The 24,524-nt window shown below is 39.0% G+C and overlaps 2 protein-coding genes across 2 annotated transcripts in view; one reads left to right on the top strand and one right to left on the bottom strand.

Annotated features, from left to right (window-relative positions):
- kst (spectrin beta chain, non-erythrocytic 5 kst) overlaps positions 1-12,336 on the bottom strand; it is a 58,294-nt gene extending 45,958 nt beyond the window's left edge. Inside the window, exon 1 of the mRNA XM_012364013.2 lies at positions 11,884-12,336. The gene's annotated coding sequence lies outside the window, so the exon portion shown is untranslated. The remainder of the gene's footprint in view (positions 1-11,883) is intronic.
- Positions 12,337-15,966: 3,630 nt separating this feature from the next.
- The window catches only part of tgo (Aryl hydrocarbon receptor nuclear translocator homolog tgo), a 31,700-nt gene continuing 23,142 nt past the window's right edge, over positions 15,967-24,524 (top strand). Inside the window, exon 1 of the mRNA XM_012364020.2 lies at positions 15,967-19,089. Coding sequence (XP_012219443.1) covers positions 18,845-19,089 — 245 coding nt within the window. The 5' untranslated portion in view covers positions 15,967-18,844. The remainder of the gene's footprint in view (positions 19,090-24,524) is intronic.

Genomic DNA, 24,524 nt, shown 5'->3' with positions numbered 1-24,524 from the left:
TATATTATACTGAAAATTTAAATAAAACATATAACAGAATTAAATTTAAAAAATTAAAAATATTTTTTATTGTCGTATTATCTGCTTATATTGTCATTTGATATTGACTTATCATATTATTATAAATTATATGCAGCAATCCTTTGTTTACTTTTTCAACTGTCAGGTATCTTTCCAAACTTTATCTGTTTTTAATATAGATAATGTTAAATTACATTAAAAAATTATTTAAGTGTGAGATTCATAAAAAAATATTTTACTTGAGGCAATATGTCAGCATGAGCAAAAGTAATTTTTCTTTAATTGCAGAATAATAACACTTTTTACTTCATTCTTCTACAAAAGAAGCTCTGTCCTATTTTGCAATATCTATTATTGGCATATCACATTTCTAGATAGATAGAAAATCGCGGCACTCCTCGTGTAATCGCTGTAACGTTTGCACAACGATTCGTTTATTGCCAGCTCCGTAATCTGCACATTCTTCCTGCATACACAGAGATGCAGCAGAGACAACGAGACAAAGTAGCCGTTGTTGACTGCAGGAAATACTTATTACGGTAATCGACACAAAATAGGAGGAGATAATTGTTTCATGTCATCTATCTTCCAATAATCATCTCGATCCTATTTATGGACGCTAATAGATGAAACTAAGGAGATTTTTTCAATTGAGAATCGATCAGAAGTATATTGATTCGTTAAAACTCAAAATTATTTTCAAAATTTATAAGAATTCAGAAACTTATTTATTTTAATTCCTAGATTGATTTAAATAAATGACGATAGCATAATGCAGTATGTTTTAATAAATAATGTAAAAAATAGTAATTCTAAGAACAAATTAAAAAAATATTTAATTAAGGTTTAAAACAGCCGCTCTATCACAATAGTTTATTGTTTATGCGCGATATATTCTCTCTCTGCAACAGATATACAGCTGCATCGTCAAAAGCGGTACGTTCGGTCGCTTCGAAGCAATTTTGTGTCAATGCAGCAAAATTTATCTATCGAACACGTGCATAAATGTGGCGAACAGCAATTTTCTCTTCCGCACAAACTTCGGCGCACAGCACGATCGGCGTTACGTTAATAACTTGTTAATTTCACGATGCGCCGGTAACGTAATCACTTAATACAAACAAACTCAACGCGCGGATTATACGCAGAACAAGTTCTGAACGGCACAGCACGAAACGCGCATTTTTGCGACGGCGTTTCCTGCAAGGAAACCGGCAAAAATTGCCGCGTTCAATAACGTGCAAGATGAAGGACGGCCGTATAAAGAAAGCATGCATAATCTTCCATGTGTTTTACGGTTGTCGGTTTGAGATTGAATTGATAGCTAGGTTAATGAGATCTAATATTGCACGCGAAACATTCATTAGGCATCTAATAAATTAGCGATTGCGCTCAACGCAACTTACATATTACAATTGATTATTACGTACATCTGAGAAATAATAATTTATTTGTAAATTATAACTCGTATTGGGAAATTGCAGTTATTGCGGAACTGAATCCGAACTGAATAAAAATACGACGGCTTTTCCTTGTTCTTGTTTAATTGCCGAGTGTTGCAATTTTACTGGAAATAATGATCCATTTGAAATTCTAAAAATTGCAATATTACGTCTCTGTGAAGTTTCCCATTTTCAGAACTTATATATACAATCCGACGCTTTTCCAAACATTTCTAGAATCTTTAGTTTTCGCAAGAAATTCTATCAATTAAATGTGAAAAGTATGGATTATATCGATACTATTTTCTTTTTTTTTTTTTAAGTTTGTAAACGAATGTAAATATGTGACACGTTTCGTAAGCATAGGATTAAAGGGACATAATGTTATTCAATTTAGATTTACGATAGCAATTAACTTTAATTACTGCAACGAACGACTTCTCCCTAGACGACCTATTACGGCGTGTGAATGAATCATTGGTATGTTTCCTGCAAGCGTTAAGAATCAAGCTTTCACGAAACGTATTAAGCAACGGAGTGCATATTGCGGGACTTAAGGTTCCTGCGTTGTATCAGAAGCCCGTTTAAACCGGTCAATTACCTTTTCGCGGTGCTTAACGAGCGGAATGAGCGCAGAATTAATTAACGTATTTTTCTGTTTTTTTATTAAGATAGATACATACATCCTCGATGCAATCTGTATCACTTGCATAACTTATGTGTACTATGCATTAATTACATATATATACTATTCTCGTTCGAAACTCGTAGCGCAAAATAATATCATAAATTATTTAAAAAAACTACCGTTACATAATTTATTACTCCGCGATATCTTTTGGCAAAATTTTTCAATTTGCTCGAAACATTTTTGGATAATTGTTCTCGAAGAATGCGAGAGAAAACAACTAAAGGCGGGTCGCTGATACGCTGTTACGCGATATGTAGCACGGAAACAGACCGCCCGGCGAGGAGCTGACTGGCCGACGTGAATGGAAGGCGCTATTTCACGAAAACGCCATACAACACAATGCAGCGGTATCTAGCCGCGGTATCTTAAGCGCTTGCACATAAGACACGCATGCAGGAGAGCGCGCGCCAACACGAGGTGTCCTTTGTAAATTTCGACTTAATAGTCTTTATACTCCCACGCGCTACATTCGTTCTCCCTGTTTCTTTTTTTCATTATGCGACTCGCGCACCATCCTAATGCCTGTTCGACAGGACTGTATTTACCGCCCCCATTGTCCTCCCCGTGTAATGCTTCACCGTACGAAATAAGCATGTCCGCGAGCGAAATTCGTAAACTATGGAAAGTATAACCTTATTTATGGCTTCAAATATAGAAGTTTATCGAGTTTCGCATTCCTTCTCGCGTTGATAGCTCCACAGAAATGTTGAGATCAGTTTTTGCTGAACAACATTTCGAGTTTTGTATGAAAGTATTTAATAACGAAATCGATTTAATTATTTCATGAATTATTTCAAGATCGAAATTATAGATAGAAATACTCTTACAATAGAGAACTTTAATAATTAATAACTAAATCTAGTAGTTTTTCAACTAATCTTTTAATAAACTATTAAATTGTAATTTAAATTTGTAATTGCAAACTTGACAATATTAGATAACAAATAAGTCACTTTTATTTATATTCATGATAATTTTTGCTTTGAGAAATTATTGTATAATTTTGATATTACACATAATTTTGCGTTTTACAATAGAATTGCATAAACTGTTTTATTCTTGATGGTAGAATAGCAGCAGTACATCTAGACGTGAAATTTTGCTGCACGATATGAATACAATAGAGCCTGATAACGCGAACAAACCATAAACAGATAATTTAAAGTCCAATGAATAAACAGCCGAACGGAAGTCGATATCGTCTGTATCGACAATTTGCTAAAAATTGATACCAATTTGACGCGACGTGACGTCGTAACATCGCCTGTTCTTGTTGAACTAAATGTAATTAGCAATGCTGCTCGAAGAAGCAGGTCGCATAGAGCACGAAATTAACGGAATACTTTCTCAATAGAAATCTAGACTAATGATCAGAATACATTGGCTTTTCTCACAATGCAGTATCTATGAATGAATAGCTTGTAATTTACAGGCATTCGTGGAACGATGCTGCTTTAATGATCCTGCTTTCAACTGAATTGAATGATGCTGCGATAATGTTATTGACGGCTACCGGATAATCTGTTCTTCACTGTCTCATATCGAGATTAATTAATTTGATCAAAAGTATGATATTTTCATGTTTTATTTATGAAATATGTAACAATTGAACGTGACGAATCATGAACAAGCGAGACGTATCTACATTTTATGATATGTAAAATTATTATCATGAACAATTAATCTTAATTTGTTCTCAATTAAAAAAGTCATCTACTATCAAATACATTTAAATTCTTTTGAACTTTTACGTCCGTCGTCAAAGAAATTGGTTATTGGTTATATTCGTTTAATTACTTTCTTTCTCTGTTTGTTTCTCTCTCTTTCTCTCTCTCTCTCAGCGATTTACTCCGATGAGTATATGAGCGAGCATGAACAAAAACATAGAAAAACATTTAGCACATCGTTATTACGAATGATGCAGTGTGGGTGCTTAGGCTAGAGTGAAAGTGGCGAGCACATACTCCGAAGATCGTATCGTCGTGTAAAAACGATTCTGCCGGATGAGGAGCCTGCACGTAACGCACGCATATGTACATATGAATGTATGTACGTAATGAACGCCTTTAAGTCGGAGGTCGGCAACCCGCGGCTCCGTTACACGCGCAGCTTTCTTAATTAATTGGGTAAGAGACATACACACACATTTACTTTGATTCGATAACGTATTTATCATAATTTCCACACTTTCGAAACGCGGAGGTATACGTTATAGGCAATTTCAATTTATTATCGATTACTCGTAATAACCACAGGATTGCCGACATAATCGTTCGCGACGCGGCAAAATCATCGATAAAACGGTGGAATATAATTTTATACCTTCACTACAAATTATGGATAATTAGAGTATTAATAAGAATTACTTAAATCGTTATTGCCGAAATTCAATATGACGGTCTCAGAATATTATTATAAATTATGATGTTTATCGGTGAAATATTTTTCATTGCATTATACTTCCATCCAATTTCCGATAAAATCCATTTCGGATTCATCAGAGGATCATTGAAGTATCTAGCTGGCATATTGCTCATTGCTCACTCGATCCACCGTTTGTGATTACTCGCGATTGATGATTACACGATTCACCGCTCGTAGGAAACATTCTCGCGATCTCGGCGCGAGGAATGCGATTTACCGCTGTAAGTGATCGACGCGGATGTTTGCGCCGATCGATTTAAGTTTCCGCTCCGTCGACTTAATTCCCTCGGAAAATCTGCCGGGCCGAACGCCGCGATATGAATAAGACTGTACGCGCCAATGCGCATTCCACGGCCGAACGTCTCTTCGGCAGAGAGAGGATGAAAGATGCATCCGGACGGGACCGTTAGCTTTACGTGCATGCGAACAATTCCGCGGGATGATACAGTTACGAGTGTGCGCTTTCCTGCATCGTCGCGTGTGTCAGGCATCACTGCCGCTCTAGAGACACCTCAATTTTCGCATTGAAAGTATCGATGCTTTAGACATTTCCGATATCGATATATCACGATATCCGCAACATTTGCATTAGAGAAAAAAAAGATTGCAATACTAAATACTGCATTATTAAATATCAATATAAATTAAAATATATAAACTTAGTATAGCCAATACTGTAGTACTTTTCAATGATAGATTAAAGTGACAGATCTTGATCAATACGGAATCAATTTTTTCTTCGCGAAAATGTCGATAGAAACTGATAGTGTAATCAACTTTCGAAATAACATACCTTTATATTGTTAAGCCAAAAATAAAAATTCTCTTTAAATCAGCTGAATTTTTATAAATTAAAATCGATTAAAATTCAGCTGATTTTGCGATTTATTTTTCGCAACATTTTCATTGAGGAGGAACAACTTTAAATTAACAACAAAGAATCAGTCGTTAAGTAATAAAACGATAAATAAGACATCTTACACAATGCTGATTTTTGTTTATGTGCAACTTTTATCAAATTCCGAGCGTTATTTTCTTTATGCTTGCATCGTTCTTTTTTTAGTTTATGCCTATCACGACAACAACCGTTACCGTTAACTTATTGCATGCCGATAAATTGTCTGAATAATGCATTAGCGACAGCACGATTCAGCCGCTCAGCTACCTACGTTGGTATATTTATTTATTTGCTATTTTGTCGCGAAATATCGAAGAATTTGTCACCGTTCATCGATTTGTCAACGACAATGTGGCATTATTAATTATATGTAGGCCGTACGAATCAACCACCTGTTCTCGCCCATTCTCATCGAGACTCGAACTACAAGGTGCCACCATCCAATTCCCAGCCCGCGTTTGCATTGAATGCGTTTTTCAGACGACCCCATTTAGTTAAATATGCGGCGAGAATGTGGGTTACTTCCTCCTTCCGCAATCATATCTTTTCTCTCACACTATTTACTGCCATAGATTTACCTCCTGTCTCTCGCTTAATTTTTTTAAAACCACGTTACGGATCAGTCAACAGAATTTTTTATTAAACATCTCGTGTGGAAAAAAATCGAATAGAAATTAATAAACAGGTCCCATATTTTCCAATACAATAATTAAAAAATTTAAAAACTGTATTACAAACTTTAAATTTATTGAACAATCTGAGGAAGAGCGGTATCCTCATCATTGCAGAGCATCGTGTTGTAATTTCGCGAATAATATCATATGATGCAAATTATAATGGCGAGACGTTAAATCGAAACCATATGTGGTTTTATCGCTACGCTTATAAGAAGTACAAAAAACTGTTGCCAATGAAGCAGCGAGTTTTTGCGATCAAATGCCAAGGAAAATACGTTCTGCCAATTCGCTATCTCTATATATAGAGATCTGTGTTTGTTATATACTTTGGATTGCGTAAAGAATGTGTCATTAAAAATAATGCGATAATCGCAATTCACTGGTAGTTCGCATTCTCCGGTTAATATACACTGTGCGGAGTGCATAATAAGTTTTCTCTATATTTCTTCGCGTTTCTTTCTCTCCCTTTCATTACGTTCATATGGCCGACAGTGCGTCGAACAATGATTCTCGTCGTGACGTCACGGGCGGGTAGAAAGCCGACGAGAAAAAATCTACATTCCTGCATGTGTCTTGGCAATTTTACATTCACCGTGCCGGCAAATGGCTACAACCTGCTTGCCGCGTGAGCCAAATAAAACGTCGCGTCGCGTCGCTTCTTCATAGCATATTCCGTTGTCGTACACGAAGGGTCACGTCGAAAGGGCATCTAATTAACCAGACAAGGTGTTATCCGTGATGTAATACCAAGGACCTATGCGACATTACACTTCCGCTGCCGCTTCCGATTTCGACTGAAAGTATCCGCGCGGAAAAAACAGTTTATTGAAGTGTTTTTTGACATTTTAATTTTAATTAGATTTTTATCTTACAATTTTTACCTCATTTTATTTAGGAAAAACAGATTTCTTTACGATGACAGACTTGTTTTCGCAATAAATCACGAAGAAATTCTAACAATTCTAGCAATCTTGGCATATTCGAAGAATTTCCTTAGAATTTTAATTTCGGAGTAAATTAAATTTTTGACGCTCATTTCTTGAGAAAAGAAATTCTACATTCATATAAATTTCGTGATGTTATACCGAAGGCATGTTATAATGTAGGTCTTGCAGAATCTCGCTACAGTAATGTATAAATAATGATGTTTGTGCGCAGCTGATGCAATTGCGATATATATAAAATGACATTAACAAAGCTGACGATAATTTGCCATAAATTCACTTAATCCGCGAGAGATAACGTATCGCGAAGCAAACATGTTATGTGAGGCAAATTCTTCTCTTTCTCGACACTGCCCTGCGTTTGAAATTTGCCACTTGGCTTGCCAAAGAGGTGAAAGCATTTACGAGTATATCATTTATTATTAAATACCTGCCAGTGGGCGCTCATAAATTACACGTCAAGTTTCTTAGTTCACGTGTTCTCATTCGCAGTGGGTATTAATTAACATCCATAATAATTATCATCCTTGGAAAATTAATTGGAAAGTACTAACCGTTGTTAACTGTATGCTATTATTTTTTAAATTATGAAAATTGACAATTAGGCGTTACTTCCGTGTTGCACAATCCAATTAAAAGCAAGTCGAATACAACTATTGCATCAAATTCCCAATGTCAAGTCCACGAATTTGTTTGATTAAATCTTCCTTCGACATGGAAGGATTTAATTAAAGATCATGAATACGTAACTACTCGCGATCGCATAATCGCGCATTTTGAATCGTGTTCGTGAATCGCTTGAATTCCTAATAACGGCGGTGCTTGGCAACCTCGCACACAGAATTCGATGAGATCGATGATCGTTTCGCGAGGTCGCGAGTTTATCGTGCCTCTCGGAATGTGCAGCACGTCTAATGGAACTACGGTCGCTTTCGAATCCCTCGGAATTCCGTGTCGCCGCTGGGTATCCCCATCAACCATAAGTCACAACGAACGGTAACGACTATTCGGAATTATTTCATTATGTAATCGCAATACGTAACACGTTGGTGAACTTGGGTCGCGGCGCTGATTAATTGTGCGTTTGCACTAATGAACCGTTAATTAAATCGTCCGAAATTTTCGTCGCTATTGATATTAAAATTTGTGAAATACAAAGTAGCGGCAGTGAAGCAATAACATAACATGTGCTATCTGAAATTACAATATTTAAAATTCAAACACGGAATTCTCGCGGTTAACCGCGAGACATGTTCTTATATAATGATATTTTAACAAAAATGGAAAGAAAAGGAACGATAATGATAACTCGATGGTTTGCAACGCGTACGCGTTGAAAGTAGTCTCGCTTATTTGACCTTTCTGGTGTCCGGAATCCGATGTAAGAAAACTAACACCGTTGATACCTGTCTCTCCCGGTATGTTTATCAACATTTACCTCCTACTTTGGCACGCAAACTTGCACGATATTGAATGTTAGTACCACTACTCTCGATATATGCATGGAATTTGAAAGTGAATACGAGAACAGAATTAGATGAAGAAAAATCTGACTGACAGAAAATGTGACGGATAATTATAATTGCAGATATTGAAATTCACGTTTATATCGTGTACCATTTGTGTGAATACAAAACTGGAAATTCGAATATATTAAATGTGAACCATAAAATCTAGTATAAGATTTTACAAGCCAGAAACAAAAGTTCGAGGTGCAATTTGCAATTTAAAAGATACATAATCGATACCTCTCCAACTTTTCTGCTATTGCTTATGCAAAGTGAATATCGTGCGATGCAAATATTGAAATTAGTCGAATATTTTATATATGAATAAAAGCATCGTCGCGGAGAATTGCTTCTCAAAAATATTCGAAACAATCGCGGTTCACGAAAATTCTTGCCAGTCTCGCCAGGCCTCGCCAATCGTCGATTGACGAAAGGCGGTGGTCGGTCGGTCGTGGGCCTTGAGAGGATCGCGTAACCCGAGTCGACCGTCTCGGAGCCCCTATAGGTCTCGCCAAGGATCCCTCCGGTTCGACTTGGTGCCGACTTGGAGGGGGACGCGAGAATACAGGCCCCTAGAGCGGTCCAGCAACTCCACAGAAAACACAGGCATGCGCTCGCTCGGTAGTACGCACGCTACCGCACGCACACAACTTCCGTCTCACATGTAGGAGTCACTACACGTCGGCTCGAGGACGCGCATCGCTGGCGAAAAAAGATCCATTGAGAGTTACGGTATTATAGCGTGGGGCGCGGAGAAGCACCCCGGAGAGATCTGTTAAAGCCGTCTAATATCGTTTAGATGCAACGAGTATAAATTCCATTCGTAAAAACTCTCGATTCTCACATTCTCTCACGTCTCAATTATCGATGTTTAACTGCAATTTGCTTTTTCAACGCTTTTAACGCTGAATTCTTAAGCCTCGGTCTGGAATTTTCGTCCCCTTTATTCTTAACTTTCAACTCTCAGCTTTCAACATGCGCTTTAAACGTCAAATTTCAAGTCTCGAGTTTCAAGTTACTTGAAGCTTCGAGTCTCTCAGAACTAAACTATGGAATATTTCTTCACGTACTCTCAATTTGTTAGTGTCCGAGTTAGTTGTGCTCTATTATTCGACATGATAGATCGCTTTTACAAATTCCATCTCGCAAGACAAATTGTTTCTGACACTCTTGCGACCTAATCAAAACTCATTTATCGCAAACCGCAGCCGAAACCTTCGCTCCGGAAGATCCGAGTCAATAGTTCGTTAAGTATGCCCATGAATTACTTATAGTTGCGCAGATGTGCGCAACGCGATGATTCGTTATGTGATGACACCCTTTCGTTTTCTCTTTCGGAGGATCTGTAATTCGCGATTACATCACTCATTGTTCCTTACGTTACGCGCACCGGAGGTTGATACCGACGCGAATACCGTTCGTGGAAGGATCGAAGTACCGCTCCAATTTCGCGTACACCCAAGCCGAGATCCGCACCCGTTATAATCGCCGCCGAGAGAACTCGTTCGAGACGAGGAAAAGGAAAACTCCGCGGACCGGTATATTTTTTTCTAGATTCTACCGTCCGGCTCATCGCGACGCGTCATCCCGCACGCGTTCTGGTCAAATATCCTTCTTCCTCTTTCAGAAATACGACTTAACCGCACATTTTATGCTTTATTTATTTACAGTTAATTCTTTCGATAATTAATTGTAAAGATCAGGATATCGATAAGCAAAAGTAATTCAATGTCATTCTTTGTAAGTAGAAAAAAACCGTGCTGCACGTTCTATGAACGTAATAAATAACAGAGGATTTTTTTTCTTTTTATTTTTGAGTCGTAGAAAAATGTTTGCTATAATCGCAATCTATTGATGTGCAAAAGGAAAATTATTTGCATAATTGTGAGTAATTAAACTGCGAATAGCGTAGTATAGTTTCTTTAAGTAGTGGAATGTAGGACTTATATTGAATTTTACAATACCGTCATAATTTACATAATTATTACAGTCCGTGCTGGCAGACAATAGAACCTGTTGCAAGGAAAAATCAAGCGTGACTAGGAAAGAGAAAATTCACGGTCTTGCTTAGTGTATACACATTTTAGAAATCAAACGAGATTTCTAAAACATTGAAATCTATCAAGGACGATCTGCATAGATCAAGCATATTGAAAAACTTACTTATTTTTAGAAAACAGCATATTGTCAGTAAACAGTTTTTAGAAGTCCTAAATGCCAAGATATTGTGGAATATCAATTCATTATTCCACGTGATACACCGATTTACACACGGAACAAGCGAAACGTCTATCAAATCAATCAATTAGATACAGAAAATTATTAAACATTAAGCTGCACGGCTGTTTACATCACGGTGAATTATCTTGTCGATCATTCCGTTAAAATCGCCGCAGCATTTGTCACAGAAGATCGCCGTGAGCATGCTACAAGCAATTATACCACTGCAATCTGTTTATGAATGCCTACGACATTGTTATTCGATTCGAGTAACAAATTTTCAGTTGTGTGTCAGATTATTTAGTGTTTACAATACTATTGTATTTTTAGCAACAAACATTTATAATTCGGTACGTGTTTGAAGATAAAATATTGTTCTTCTCGGAAGAACACATCGAATTGCAATTGTTAACTTGCATAAGAAATTTATTAATTAATTTTTTTTAAACTTGATTGCATCTAATTGATTGTTTGAAGTTTTTCGTCTTTGAATTTGAATCATTATTGAAGAACTCTGACGGCAATCATTGCGGCGACGGTATCGATACAAAGTACATAAGGTTTCTATTTTCTATACAAACATTTCGTAATCAATTAATAAGTGGCCGATGATAACCTATTGTCATAAAGTGTCACGACTTAAGCACTCCTCAGCAAGTAGCTTTAAAAGTTTCTCTGGGAATCAAGCAATATACTGCATTCTGGTTATACGCGTTTTCCTTACAATCCGCGTGTTTCAGAACGATAAAAAAATAAACAGAGAATCACATGACGTTTCATCAAACCGGTTCCTAATCGGTTAAACTTCAATCGGATACCACGATCGCGCAGATTCATTAGGATTTTTCTCATCAAACGTACGAGATTGCCGGCGAGTCGCCGCGAAACTCGTTCCGGTCGCTCGTTCGCCGGTTTCGCAATTTCGGATTCCGCGGAGAGTACGAGCCGCGCGGACGAGAGAACTGGCTTGACCTGGACAACGATCGATCTGTCGTATATGCGAATCGTCAGCATTGTGACGACAGTCACCGGCGTTATACGTACTGTGTAATACACACCTTGCTTCCTTGTGTACGCGTGTGCGAGTTATCCGAAAACCGGTGCGACTATTCTCCTGAATCCGAGGGAGGGCAAGGACTATCGTGGCACCGTTTACACCAGAGAAATCCACCAGACAGAAAAAAAAACAGAAAAACCATCCACTTCGAACGCTCGTTTTTCCGAAATTCTTCTCTCGTTAGCTCGTACACTCGCGCACAGTATTGAAAGTTCAGATGATGATACTTTGTGGAATGTACTCTGAAAAGCACGCACGTCAGCGGCGCGCGCGCGTGGACGCCTCGCTTCTGCGTCCGTTGGAGAGCCGCGTTCTCTCTCTCTCGTCGCGTGAATCGGCGTAAACCAAGCCGAGATCTGCACCAATGCCCCAACGACTACGGACTTGCTTGCGGCGGCCGCTGCTCCTCGTCGTTCGCGTCGAGCCGCTTCGCGCGCAGCCCTTCCCTTCACTTCAAGTTTCGCCCTCGACGTTCCTTCCCCCTCTTGCGGCCAGACACCTTCTCCCACTTCACCATGAAAACGAGTTCCCTCTCTCTCCTCCGCCCAGCGAACGAGTTGTGGTAAACACGTTTCGTCGTGCTTCGCTGTCATATGCCAGAGGATCCTTGGTCCATGCTTACCGCGTATTTTGGGTCAATTTGTTTAATCCGGAGTAGATTTTAATTTAGAAGAGAAAGAGGAGCGGCGCGCGAGAGAATGCACAGGTCACGCCTTTGTTGTCATCGTACATTCACGTTGACTGCGACTTACACGTGGGATAAATAAAATTTTAAGTTGGTAAACACATGAGCCTTGGATTATTTATCTTTAGCTCCGTCATGTTTAACTAAAAAATATTTTGAGACTAAAAAGTAATTATTATTATTAAGTAGCATTATGTCGAAGTAAGAAATCTCCTAAATACTACACCTGATTAGAAAACAAACTGTAGATACGCTACTGAATCATAAAGTATAGAAAATGAAGATTGGGACTGTCATCTCTGAAGCACTGTTTATAATATTTACCAATTTTTACAGATTATATATTAACCCTCCGTCGGTCATAGCAGTTTTAATAAACACGTGAATGTATACAATATATTAAATTAATTAATTTTATTTCAACTGGGCATCACGGAATTATTCCATTTGATTTTTCTCAAATATTTTTTAATCCAATTATTCTTCAAAATATTTTTATTTATTTCCGTTTATTTATCACACTTAAATAAATTTTTTTATACAAAAATGAGAATATATTTCGATAATTAAAGCTCTAAAAAATAATAATAGAAAGGAAGACAAAGGTTTAAATTAATTTAATTAACATGAAAGTGACCGATGCTAGATTAATAAACATCCTGCTCCATCTTTTTTCAAGTTAGTTCCAGTGCGTCGCTGATAGATGACGCTTCGAGCTATTCCGTTCGTATGACGATCCATCGTGTCGCGGCGCTCCCGTGGACTTCGTGTGCGAAAATAAAACCCTGGTGCCGAGAGGAAAGTCCAAAATGGCGCGACTGCCAAGTGTAAACACCCAGTTTTGATGTCGGTGCGGAGTGTGGAAGCCGTCGTACGCCCGCAACAATATTCGCTCGCGCTTTTCGCGCGCCTCGTTTTTTCGTCGCATCGTGGCAACAGGAAATCCCGGCTGAATGTTCACGGTATCCACGATCGCCCATTCAATTCCAGGTAAACTCGCCGCACGGTTTGTTACCGTCGTTTTGACGTTGGTTTGCGTTTTCCGGTCGCGCGGCCGAATAAACACGCGCCCAAATCGGAAAGTGCTATTTTTCGTGCGAAAGATATGACGATGCGTTTTCTGGCACGTAGCATTTTTCTACGATTTTCCCACACGCTCTCGCGTGCACACGCAATAGAGGCGAGATGCTATTAGCAGCCTTTGGTAAATTGTTCCAGTTTGCCATGTAGAGTGTGAGGGTGAAAATGTGGAATGAATTTTGTGCAATTGAGTCGGGATAGTGATATTTTGGTTATTTTTAGGTCACAGCACAATAGATTAGATAAGAAGCTTAGCTATCATGGTTAGCATTGTTTCATGCTGGTATAGGTTGGTGGTAAGAGTTTGTTGCAGCAATAGTTAATGAGCCGTTGTGAGAATAGAATACTTTTCTAACTCACAACTATGAATTCAATGTAGACGAAAAAGAAAGAGAAGTTATATTGTACTCATAGTTGCTGCAGCAACGCATCGATATAGTTTTCAAACTTGTCAGATGTATCAATAATCGTAATCATTAGTAACTGTAATTCTGATTGTTAATGTTAATGAGCATTGTGTGCAAGAATAGAAGTTTTTTTTTGAAGAATATAAGTTGTACAAGTTGACTCAGAGAATTACATATACGCAGTTGATTGATAGAACTAAAATAAAAGCAAACTAAATAGAACTAAAATAAAGCAAAAAGATCTTGAGCTTTATATGTACTCTCTTACTTATTGATTCAGATCTCAATTATTACATAATCTTATATATGGAAATTGAGTCTTGTAAAAAAGTTTTTTACCATCATTCTTATGCGAATCATTTTTATGCGCAGGGAGCGACCCAAGCAAAATGGCACAGAAGCGCAGTGCTGTCCATATAGGGTAAGTCTTACAAAGATATATGGTTTATTTTGAAATAATATTTATCAAATCACACTCACGATGAATACTTTGTTCATTTACTTTACGTATATTTGAATATACACATCAATTCAAACCTATAAATAAAACTTTATGACATGTTTTTATAACTGAAGACTTGATAGCGTATAAAAAGTCTTAAGTAAAACTTTTGAGAGAATTGTTTCTCTTCATATTTCATCATCGAAACGATAAATGTGATTTTTGTGTAAAATATTGCATCTGCCACATGTTTCATATCGAGTCTTCAGATACAATAGTGTGAGAAGGAGGGGAGGGAAGAGGAAGGGGTAGAAAGGTATTTAGAGACAAAAATAACCACTTCGGTGTTAACGATCGAAGTGAAATTTCGCCGTGCATTTAACTGCACGGCGAACTTGGTGTCGCGGTTGATTGACGCAGTTCCGAGAAATGATGCAGCGCCGGGATCAGTTACGGCGTTCGCGCCACATATAACACGGTAGGCAATTCTCCGCTACCCCGGCTTTTACAATGCTGCTGCTGCTGCACGGCTAATATACGCCGCGCCGTAGCGAGAGCGGCTCGTTGCGACATCGCGCTCAAGAAAACGTTTCGTTATCGTAAGCGCCGCGTTACTTTTACTGGTATACGAGCCTTTCTCGAAAACACTTTTCTGTCGGGGAGCTTCGACACGCGAAGCAGGCGCAAATGTCAATCGCGGTGTGTTAACACAGTCGCGCGACCCTTTTATAACGTGTATTTCCCATTAGTCGGGCCCTGCCGGCTCAACTCTATTCGCGATCAGCGAATAAACTCGCTGTATACTTTACGATCATTTGCATTTATTTTAATATACATTTATTCTTATTAATTTTATTATTGTATCATAAAAATGTAATTAAATTTTGAATATTTATAACGCTGAAAGAGAAGTATGGAAATAATCACAGAAAGAGAATAATTATTACCAAGTTTTAATTATAAAAATTTTAGATTATTCTAAAAAAAGTTTAAACGTGGTTAAAAATATAAACGCAATATTTCTTGCATCGCACAAACGTAGAGTTCGAATTTTTTGAAATATTAAAACTTTCTGGCTGTTTAATTTTGCTCCTATTTAAAAAAAAAAAACAGCGCGATGCTTCTGAATGAAAAATCATCTCGCACTACATGTAATTTAAAATACATGTAATACATCTTACGCGTGAACATAAAAAGTCGACGAAAATTATTTAAGACTATCACCGATCAGAATCACAGTAGCATTTATAACGCTAGCGAATCGATAAACAATCCGAGGAGTTTTAAAAGTTAGGACGCGAAAATAAAACTTTCCCTCGGATCGAACTCCGAAAGGGACTTCCCGAAGGGGGTTCTTCATCCCCGATTTAGTCACAAACGAGCGAGCGAGCGAGCGAGCGAGCGAGCAGCGCGATGCATCCCGGTTAAAAGTCATGCTTCGCAACGGTGGCTGTCCGGGGCTCTCTGGTGGGAGAAGTGATAGTCCTCACCGGGGTATACCGCAGCAGCACATTATGCGGCTATGGTGGAATCAGTCACTGGCGAGTTGTGGGTGGTGGCTAGTCGGCGACCCATCCGTCCGTCCGTCCGTCTGTCCGTCCGTCCGTACATACGTCCATACATACGTCCGTGAAACGTGCTTCCGCGTCGCTCCGCGTCGCTTCGCCAGCGTCGACGATCTTCATCGATCGTGATCGAGACCGCGCCGCGACGATCACGATCGACGCGTCATTACTCGAGAGCGTGTCGCGACGAGGATTTTGGCGCCGAAAATCGCACACTCGGACTGCTTCCAACGTAAATGCGTGTGCTGCGAGTGATCTCCCGTTGGATTTTAGTGAATTGAATTGATTTTTGCGGAAGAAGTCGATCTCTTTCAGCAATTATGCGATTTTAGTGAGTTTAAAAGCTGGCAGAGTACGAAGATCGAACACATCTTGCGATCAAATATGGTTGAACATTTTTGGAAATTAAATATGTGGAATATGTCTCGCGTTAAATATGAGCAATGCGTCTCTTATCAAGTAATCCGATTAAATTTTGTTGAATTAGACATTGATAATTTTTGACGAGGAATACATTCGAGCACGTCATCGAATCGAGGCGAGGATTTTAGTTGTTGATATCTTCGAGAAAAGTTAGTGGCATTTAAAACTCTGAACAAGCAGGGAAAACACGTGTTATGATAACATTTTATTGCAATTCAATGAATTCACTGTCGAATATTTTCGGGAAAGAATTCATTCTTCGCGGGCAACCACGGTATCGTTGGGAAACTTTGCGGCGCGGTTTCGCGCGGTAATTCGATGCATCCATGATTTGCGTGCGTTTCTCGTTACGCGAACTCAGCTGAGTTGATTTAGAATGTACCGCGAGTTCATTTTATGACGGAACAAACATAACACGGAAATTGAGCTTCAACTGTGGAAACTACATATTTCGAAGACCAACAGTCGCTGCCATCGTTCGCCATGTGATTTCCAGTGTAATCAATACTCGAGCGTGCGCGATTAGATTTCTTTATTGTCATCCGATACTCCTTTCTAAGGATGCAAACGATAATTTTAGCGAAAACGGAGAAGTCGAAATACGAAACATTCCCGATAAAAGATCGCCCACACGTTCCGTGAAGCAACAGGACTCGAGGATCTAGCTTCGATCACGCAAGAAATTGCTCTGTAGTCATTTCGTTTGAAAATAAGCTAATTCGATTCGCTTAACTCGCCGCGCAATCGATCGGATGGTTTTGATCGAAGTTGCGCGGGGTAAGTGATTGCGACGCGTACGAAGCGCATCAGCCGCGCGATGGCCGTCGCTTTGAGGAAGCCGCAAGGCGAAGGAAAGATTAGCGCAATTTTCCAGCTGATTATGCGCGACAGTGCGACGAAAGGAGCAGCGTGCAGAATTCGGCGCGAGTGCAACGACGGTCCAACGAGGTCGCGGATTTCGTGACGTTCTCAGATTCGCAACGATCCGAGACTCGAAGCCGTGATTACGACGATTGACTCTGGCAAAAAAAGAAACAAACAATAGTCGTTAATAGAGCGTAGGCATGCTCTTAGTGGGAAGTGCATAGAATAGTTCGCCTCGTGAAAGTGGCCGGTCTGACGCTTTCCAAAACCGAAATCGCCGCTGGAGGCACGCTTCTGTAACGAGCATTTTTCTTCGCCGTGCTTTCTTTCTTGGACGATTAATCGAGCTATCACGTGACTGGCGAAACACGAGAAATTTAATATTATTAAAGAAAGAAAAACGGCTGTTGCTCAAATCGCGGAATTCAAGGTGCGGAAGAGAAGACTGCAAATTTTCATATATTAGCTTCATGCGAAGTAGATAAAGGCAATAGTAGTAAAATTAGATTTCGAAGATAAAGACGATTCTGCGAAATGTGAAACAATCTTGGATAAAAACACTTTCGTTTTCTCTTATCTGGATTGTATTTTCGGCGAGAGATAGTTTGTCGTCCGATTTTTGGAGCAGACATGCGCAGTCGTGAATGATTAATCTCTGATAGAAAATTTCAACTTTTGGAGCTGTGTCATCACTGAAATAGAGCGCGATACTAATCGTGTAAAATAAATTCTCGAAGGGCGTAAATAAATGAGCGAATAAATAATTAAAGTTTAAATTTTTTAAATATATTCCGCTCTTCCAAGATCGGCGAAGTACACGAGCGGGAACGTGAGTAGAATTCAGATACAAAGGCCTTCGAAGGCCCTGAAGTATCCCTGATTAATGCTGAAGAGAGGAAACGTGAAGTACAAAACTGCTTCGTAGACCGATGGTAGATCTACATCTTGCTCCAGGTAACGAGATGACAAGATAATTCGGTGGAAGGCGAACGCGCAACATAGTCGAGCGAGTTTCTATATCAGAGGAACCTCGAAATCGTGCAGCCGAGCTATTAAACCATCAAGCTACTTTTTTTTTATTTCACGAAGGCCCCGAAATACAAAATAACGAGACGCGATAAAGAAACAAGTACGGAAACCGCGTTTTATCGCGCGCAGAGTTCAAAAAGTGTGCAATGCATTCGGTGCGTGTCTTGCTGATCTGAAGACGTCAACAAATTGCAGTATAACAAGAAATATACAAGCACGGATTTTCGCTATATCGGAAGCTGTGAATAGAAGATCGACGGATAATTTCGGTGCTTTAAGAGCGACCTAATAACGCTAACAAAAACGTGCAACGATATCGCTGCGAAAGTGCGTCAACGAATAATCTCGGAATATGGTGAGCTAACTCACCGGTGATTCAAAGGTGATTACGAGAGTGTGATACGTTTTATTTCACTGCTTCACCGGGGACACACGCCGCCAAAATAGAGTATCCCGGTAGCAGCGGCATGTACGGTGGCGGTTCGGCGGGAAGCGCGGGCTACGGGGTCGGCCTGGGCCCGGGACCGGGCCCCTCGCACTACGCGACCCCTTCGGCCACGGTGGGCTATCAATTGGGCCCGCCGCCGCCGCCGCCACCCCCGCCTGCCTGCTCCGCCACCGCCGGAAGTCAGCTTCTGTCTTACGGGTCCGACCTATCGCCCCATCACATCCAGCAAACCCACACGGAGACCCAGCAGTCGAAAAGACGGAGGTAAAAGAAAGTCCCGTCGTTATCTTGTCGTCATTTTTTTCCTCTCTTTAAGACCGTCGCATCTCGGTGTGCGTAGCGAATATTCTTTTTAGCTCACGGGTTTCTTAATCGATTCATTTCTGAAAACGTGCATTGGGATTCGATGGATTATTATTTGCGCGTTGTGTTTGACTGTTTTACAAAAACATTTTATAAATGAACGCGTAGTATAAAAATTTTTACGATTTTCGACTTGATAATGTTTCACGGCGTCAATTTTCATTGTACGTCACGCGACTCTCGATCGCGGGAACTTTTTTTTTTTTTTTTTTTTTTTTTTTGCTAAATTGCGAATACAGATTCTACATGAAGTATATATACTCTCTGCCGCCTTAATCACGCGCCTTCAATTAGCGCTCGGCACATCGCAAATCATCAGCCGGCGCGAGTCATTCTGACGTGGCGCCAACAATTCGCAGAATGCGCTTGTTTCACGATTGCGCGAAAAGAAACAAGGAGGAAGAAGATATAGAATGCATAGAAAATACCTCAATCAAAATAGCTCGCTTATCGACGAGCTTTAACATAAAAATACGATATATTCTCGTAAAAATTTTGATTCTTGTGTTACAAAGAAATATTTATCGCGAAATTTTTGAAACAGTTTTCTGAAACGAAATACGCGAGTACTTTTTTAATATAAAATCAGTATTGATTAATATATTAAATTCTAATGCAATTCGGGCGAAATTAAGATTATAAAATCGTCGACCAAAAATAAATAATTTTGCTAAAACTGATACTATATGTTAATTCTATTTATTCTAATTGATATCTAATAATTCTAATTAAGAATATATTATATCGTAAATTCGATTTGCAACTTGATCAGAAATGCAATTTACCAAAAGCAAGTTTAAAATATTTTATGTTAACAACAGAATTATTAACAAAGCAGTGATATTAAATAAGTACAGTTTTATGTCGAGTAATTTTATTCCATGCTGTCATCGTCACATATTGTTGTTGCCTTTATACGGATTGTTATTGCGGAATCAGCAAGTTTTCATCCGCATCAGCACGTCGAGTGACAACTCGCGTAACAATCACGATTTTGTTTTTCACTGTACTAAATGATCGAATCTTTCAATTCAATATAATAATATAGAAAATGATAATTTTTATTCATATATGCGTAATTGAACAATACAATTATTGGTAAATTTTGTTTATTTCTATTTTCAAATAAAATTTAATTGTGCTAAATATCTTCAGAGGCTGATGACGTTTTAAGCGATTTGATTACATTTTTCGCCTTATTTTAGTCACAATTTCTTTCATCCACGCATTTTCAATCGAGGAGCATCTGCACTCCGGTATTTCTACGATCGGACAAAAAGTCGATCTATCGAAAATAGCCGGGGTTCTACTCGGGGGAGGTGAGCGAACGAGCGCGAGGGGGAGCGTTTTTCCCTTTTCTTCTGTTCGGCCATTATATCTCCGCTTCACACGCATACACGCACACACTTTCGTCGAGCTCGACGCAGTCACGCGCCATTGATCCCGACTTCGTCTTTTAGCGGTCGGGCGTACGCATGTCACGACATTCCTGCCATTCCGTTGGCAGCTTTGGGGCGCGTTTCTGTCCGATTAGTTCGATCGTACGGCGATTTCGCGCGGACTCGAGGATCCGCAGCACGGATGTTTGCTCACTTGTTGCTCTCCCTCCGGAGATGTGCGACCAAACGAGAATTTTCAATGGAGTCGCGCTCGTGGTTCGAAGGTCCGTCTTGGCACGGCTCGATTTGAATGATTTTATTCAATATTGAATCAGCGTTGAATTTTCGTTAAAGAGAAAACACGGGAATTTATGAAATGCCGAAAGGAAACGCGGGAATAAACATTTGGACACACTCGGTTAAATTTACGGTACTCAGTTTAGATTTAACGCAATCGTGTTGAACGCAATATTTGGGAATACTTTAAACATTATTTGTAATTAAAGTAATAACAGAAATATTTTTTTTTTTTTTTTAATTTAACTTTAACTACGAGGCACATGGCAATTTTATTCTTCTTTATTATATGTATTTTTCAATGTCGGAAAAACATTTGATAATAAAGCAATACGATGCGATATTTTGCTTCCTGGTACCGGTACAAAACGGTATTTTTAAACGAGTTCGCCGCAGTGCGCTTTGCACATAAAGATTGACACGCGTATCTTGTATAAAAAAACTTTTTGCGCGCGGCCTTGGACGAGGCGATACTTGGGTACAGTCATCGAAACAACGATAACGATAATCTCTCGGAACCATAACGAAACTCGTGGCAAGACGATATTACGAGAAGGATACACATAATTATAGTCCTAGGCACGTGCGGCGCGATAAGCCCAGATATTTAAAAATATGTATTAACAAAAAATGCCGTCGCGCGATAATTTTATCGAGAATTGCGATGGAAATGTTGCACTGTGATTGCGATCGATAAATCGCATTGAGATAAAACAGGATTAACAAGCGGCATTCAAAGTTAAATTTATATGAAAATTGTCTAGAGCGAGAAGTTGCAGAGAAACAAGAAAATAATAGTTCCCCGGGAATTTTCACAATGTAATCTAAATAGCATTCACATAATTGCTATGTTAAAATGATTGCTGCGTGCAATTAACATGGAACGGCAGCAGCAGAAGGGGCGTACATTTGATACGTGCATCCTTGCACGCACGCCATGCAAAGCAAACTACGCTGATCGCGCACAGGCAACTTCGAAACCATGAAGAATAAATAAAAGCTCAGTTTTTCGTAAACATACCATTAAAAATACATATTAAAAACCAGTTTAAAACCGGCGAATAAGTAAGCATACTTGTTTTGCTCAAGGATACTTGTGATTAAAATAACGAAAGAGAATCTTCGCTAAACGTAACTGAAAATTATTCCACATTCTGCATTCGTTGGAATATTTTTTTTTTCCTGTTAGCGTTCTCGAGAGAGAAAAAGTTTTGATTGACAAAACCGATTATCTTTGAAACAAAAACGCTAATGAATATAATGAAGTGTTTCCCGATCGAGTTTGTACTGTCGCGAAAGCAGAAAAAAAGAAGTATCTATAAACGGCGCGACCTTTATTTCCTCGAATGTTAATGAGGTATTACGCAGTACTGCTACACGTTCGATTTAGCCGTCCTCGTGCTGGCACGAGGTGCGACGCACCGTTCGCCACGGGGCAAACAAACTGCGTCGATTGCAGAAGCGCGCGAACTAATGCGAGGAGCTTAGCGCTGCGCGTGCGGACGGAGCAACACGCGGCAAAACCCGCTCATAGCGGAATTCGTCACGTAGCGGAGATTTGCGGCCGGCCCGGTCCGATGCAAATCCACGTGACCGATTACCAGATCATTACGTTATGCAATGACGTCTCTCGAATTGCGATACCTTGCGCAGATTCGGCGAGTGATCAAATTTTGCCGCGTATTCATGCGAACGCGCACGCTACTATAGATCCCGCCTAGATACGCGTGGCAAGAATGTGTCAGCTGTAAAAAAAATATTTATCGAAACGTAGAGTTTTTATATGTACGTTTTATTATAATTTTAATTGAAGATTTCAATTTTTAACTCTAAAAATTAAAAATAAAAAGTTGTGAAGAATTTTCACGTTTATTTGACTTTTAACTGAGAAAATCTAACTCAGTCGAAATTAGAATCGTCCCGATTAATTGCCGATATGGCTGAAAATACGGATAAACGTACAAATCGCTTGCTGTGGTTATCGACGTTTTATTTGTTTTCATGAGTGCGCGATATTTTTCTGTGCAAACAAAGCGTGCTTCTGCCACCAGACAGCAAGAGTCGTTGAACCGGATGGCTTGACGCTGAGAAAAGTGTGTTTCGAGATTGAAGCGCGTATTATTTTCATTCATAATTAACGCCCTGTTAGTAACGCTCCGTACGCGCCGAGCGCGATGCATATTTATGTCATACACGATCGACATGCATCTGAGAGCGCACGCTGCTCACCATAAAAGAATTATTGAATGGCGAGTCTCTGTCAGAATGAAAAAATCGGGAAAAAAATTTTATTACAAATAAGTATAACGAATTGCAAAAGAAATCTGAAATACATTTTATTATTCTTATATTATTAGTTTGATATTAAAATTCTGCATATCATAATTGATGTATGTAGATAATTATTATAAAATTAGTAAACGTATTAAAATGAAGATGTCAGGAAAATTCAGAACAGAAAGAGGCCAAATAGAAGCAATCAGTTATGCATTATAGTTTATTGTACATAGAGAAGTACCAAACGGCGTTCGCAATTAAGTCGATTTCTCGTTTCCTCTTCCTTGTGCGTCGATTCGCGTGACTTTCCGCTCCAGACGAACCAATCCGCCCTAGACAATAAAGATTTTCTCAGGCGTGAAAACGGTCGAGTTTCTGATCCGTTCTGGCGTGCGGAGGGACAAAATCGAATGAATCTCAATATCGCGCGATGAGACAAAAACTTTGAATAGATGGAAAATTTGCATTATACTTCAATGAAATCAGAATTACATTATGAAACATAATACAGTTAATTTATAAGGAATCTAAGTATCATTAGTAGTGCCGTATTAAAGAATGCTACTTTTACACTACTAGATTATTACATTTAAATGCATTATCTTCGAGCTTCTTTACGACGTGTATTTTGATTGACTGAAAATGTTATAACATTAAAGCGACCAATAGCGAAAATTAATGACATCGAGAATCTTTGGTACTATAAAAATTTCGAATCTATTTAGAATAAGGCGATGTGCGATATCGACAATCTATAATCTAGACAATTTCGTGGATTTATAATATCGTGAATTTATGTCATCGTCAAGGTCTGCCGAAGACTTTCAAAAACAATGATCTGTCGTGTCAAGGTATTGAAAATTTATGATATTAGCCTTTTCGGTACATTGAGAACTCAAGGCTGTAGATATCAATCTTTTTTATCAAAATAGTCGATAGATAAAAATACCATGTGACAAAATATTTTTGAAAATGTTCAGTAGATGATATCTAAATTATGAGATCTAAATTACGAACAACAGAAGATAATTATCTCTAATAAATTATTAAAACATTCGAATTTTACTCATCAAACTTTTCGCACGAGATCGAGTTTTTCATATCGCACACAAGATCGGTGACCGAATCATTCTGCATGTGTATTAATAATTCATTATGTACACCTCTTTTTCCGTAATACATGAATTCCCAGTAGAAACAATATATTCTGCGAAGATCGAATCGATCACACCCGCGCCTTAGGCATTCAGGTTGCCACGACACCGACGAGCGCTCGACGATGGTGTGTCCCGTGGCGCCGATCGGCTATCTGACATCCGAGCGGCAGGGTGACGTAATTTTTTCATTACGAGAACGGTAATGCCGGCGGCCAGGCCTCGCATA

The sequence above is a fragment of the Linepithema humile genome, chromosome 2 (genome assembly GCF_040581485.1).
Source record: "Linepithema humile isolate Giens D197 chromosome 2, Lhum_UNIL_v1.0, whole genome shotgun sequence".
NCBI lineage: Eukaryota > Metazoa > Arthropoda > Insecta > Hymenoptera > Formicidae > Linepithema > Linepithema humile.
The sequence above is the reverse complement of the archived record's forward strand: the minus strand, read 5'-3'. Positions and strand labels throughout refer to the sequence as shown.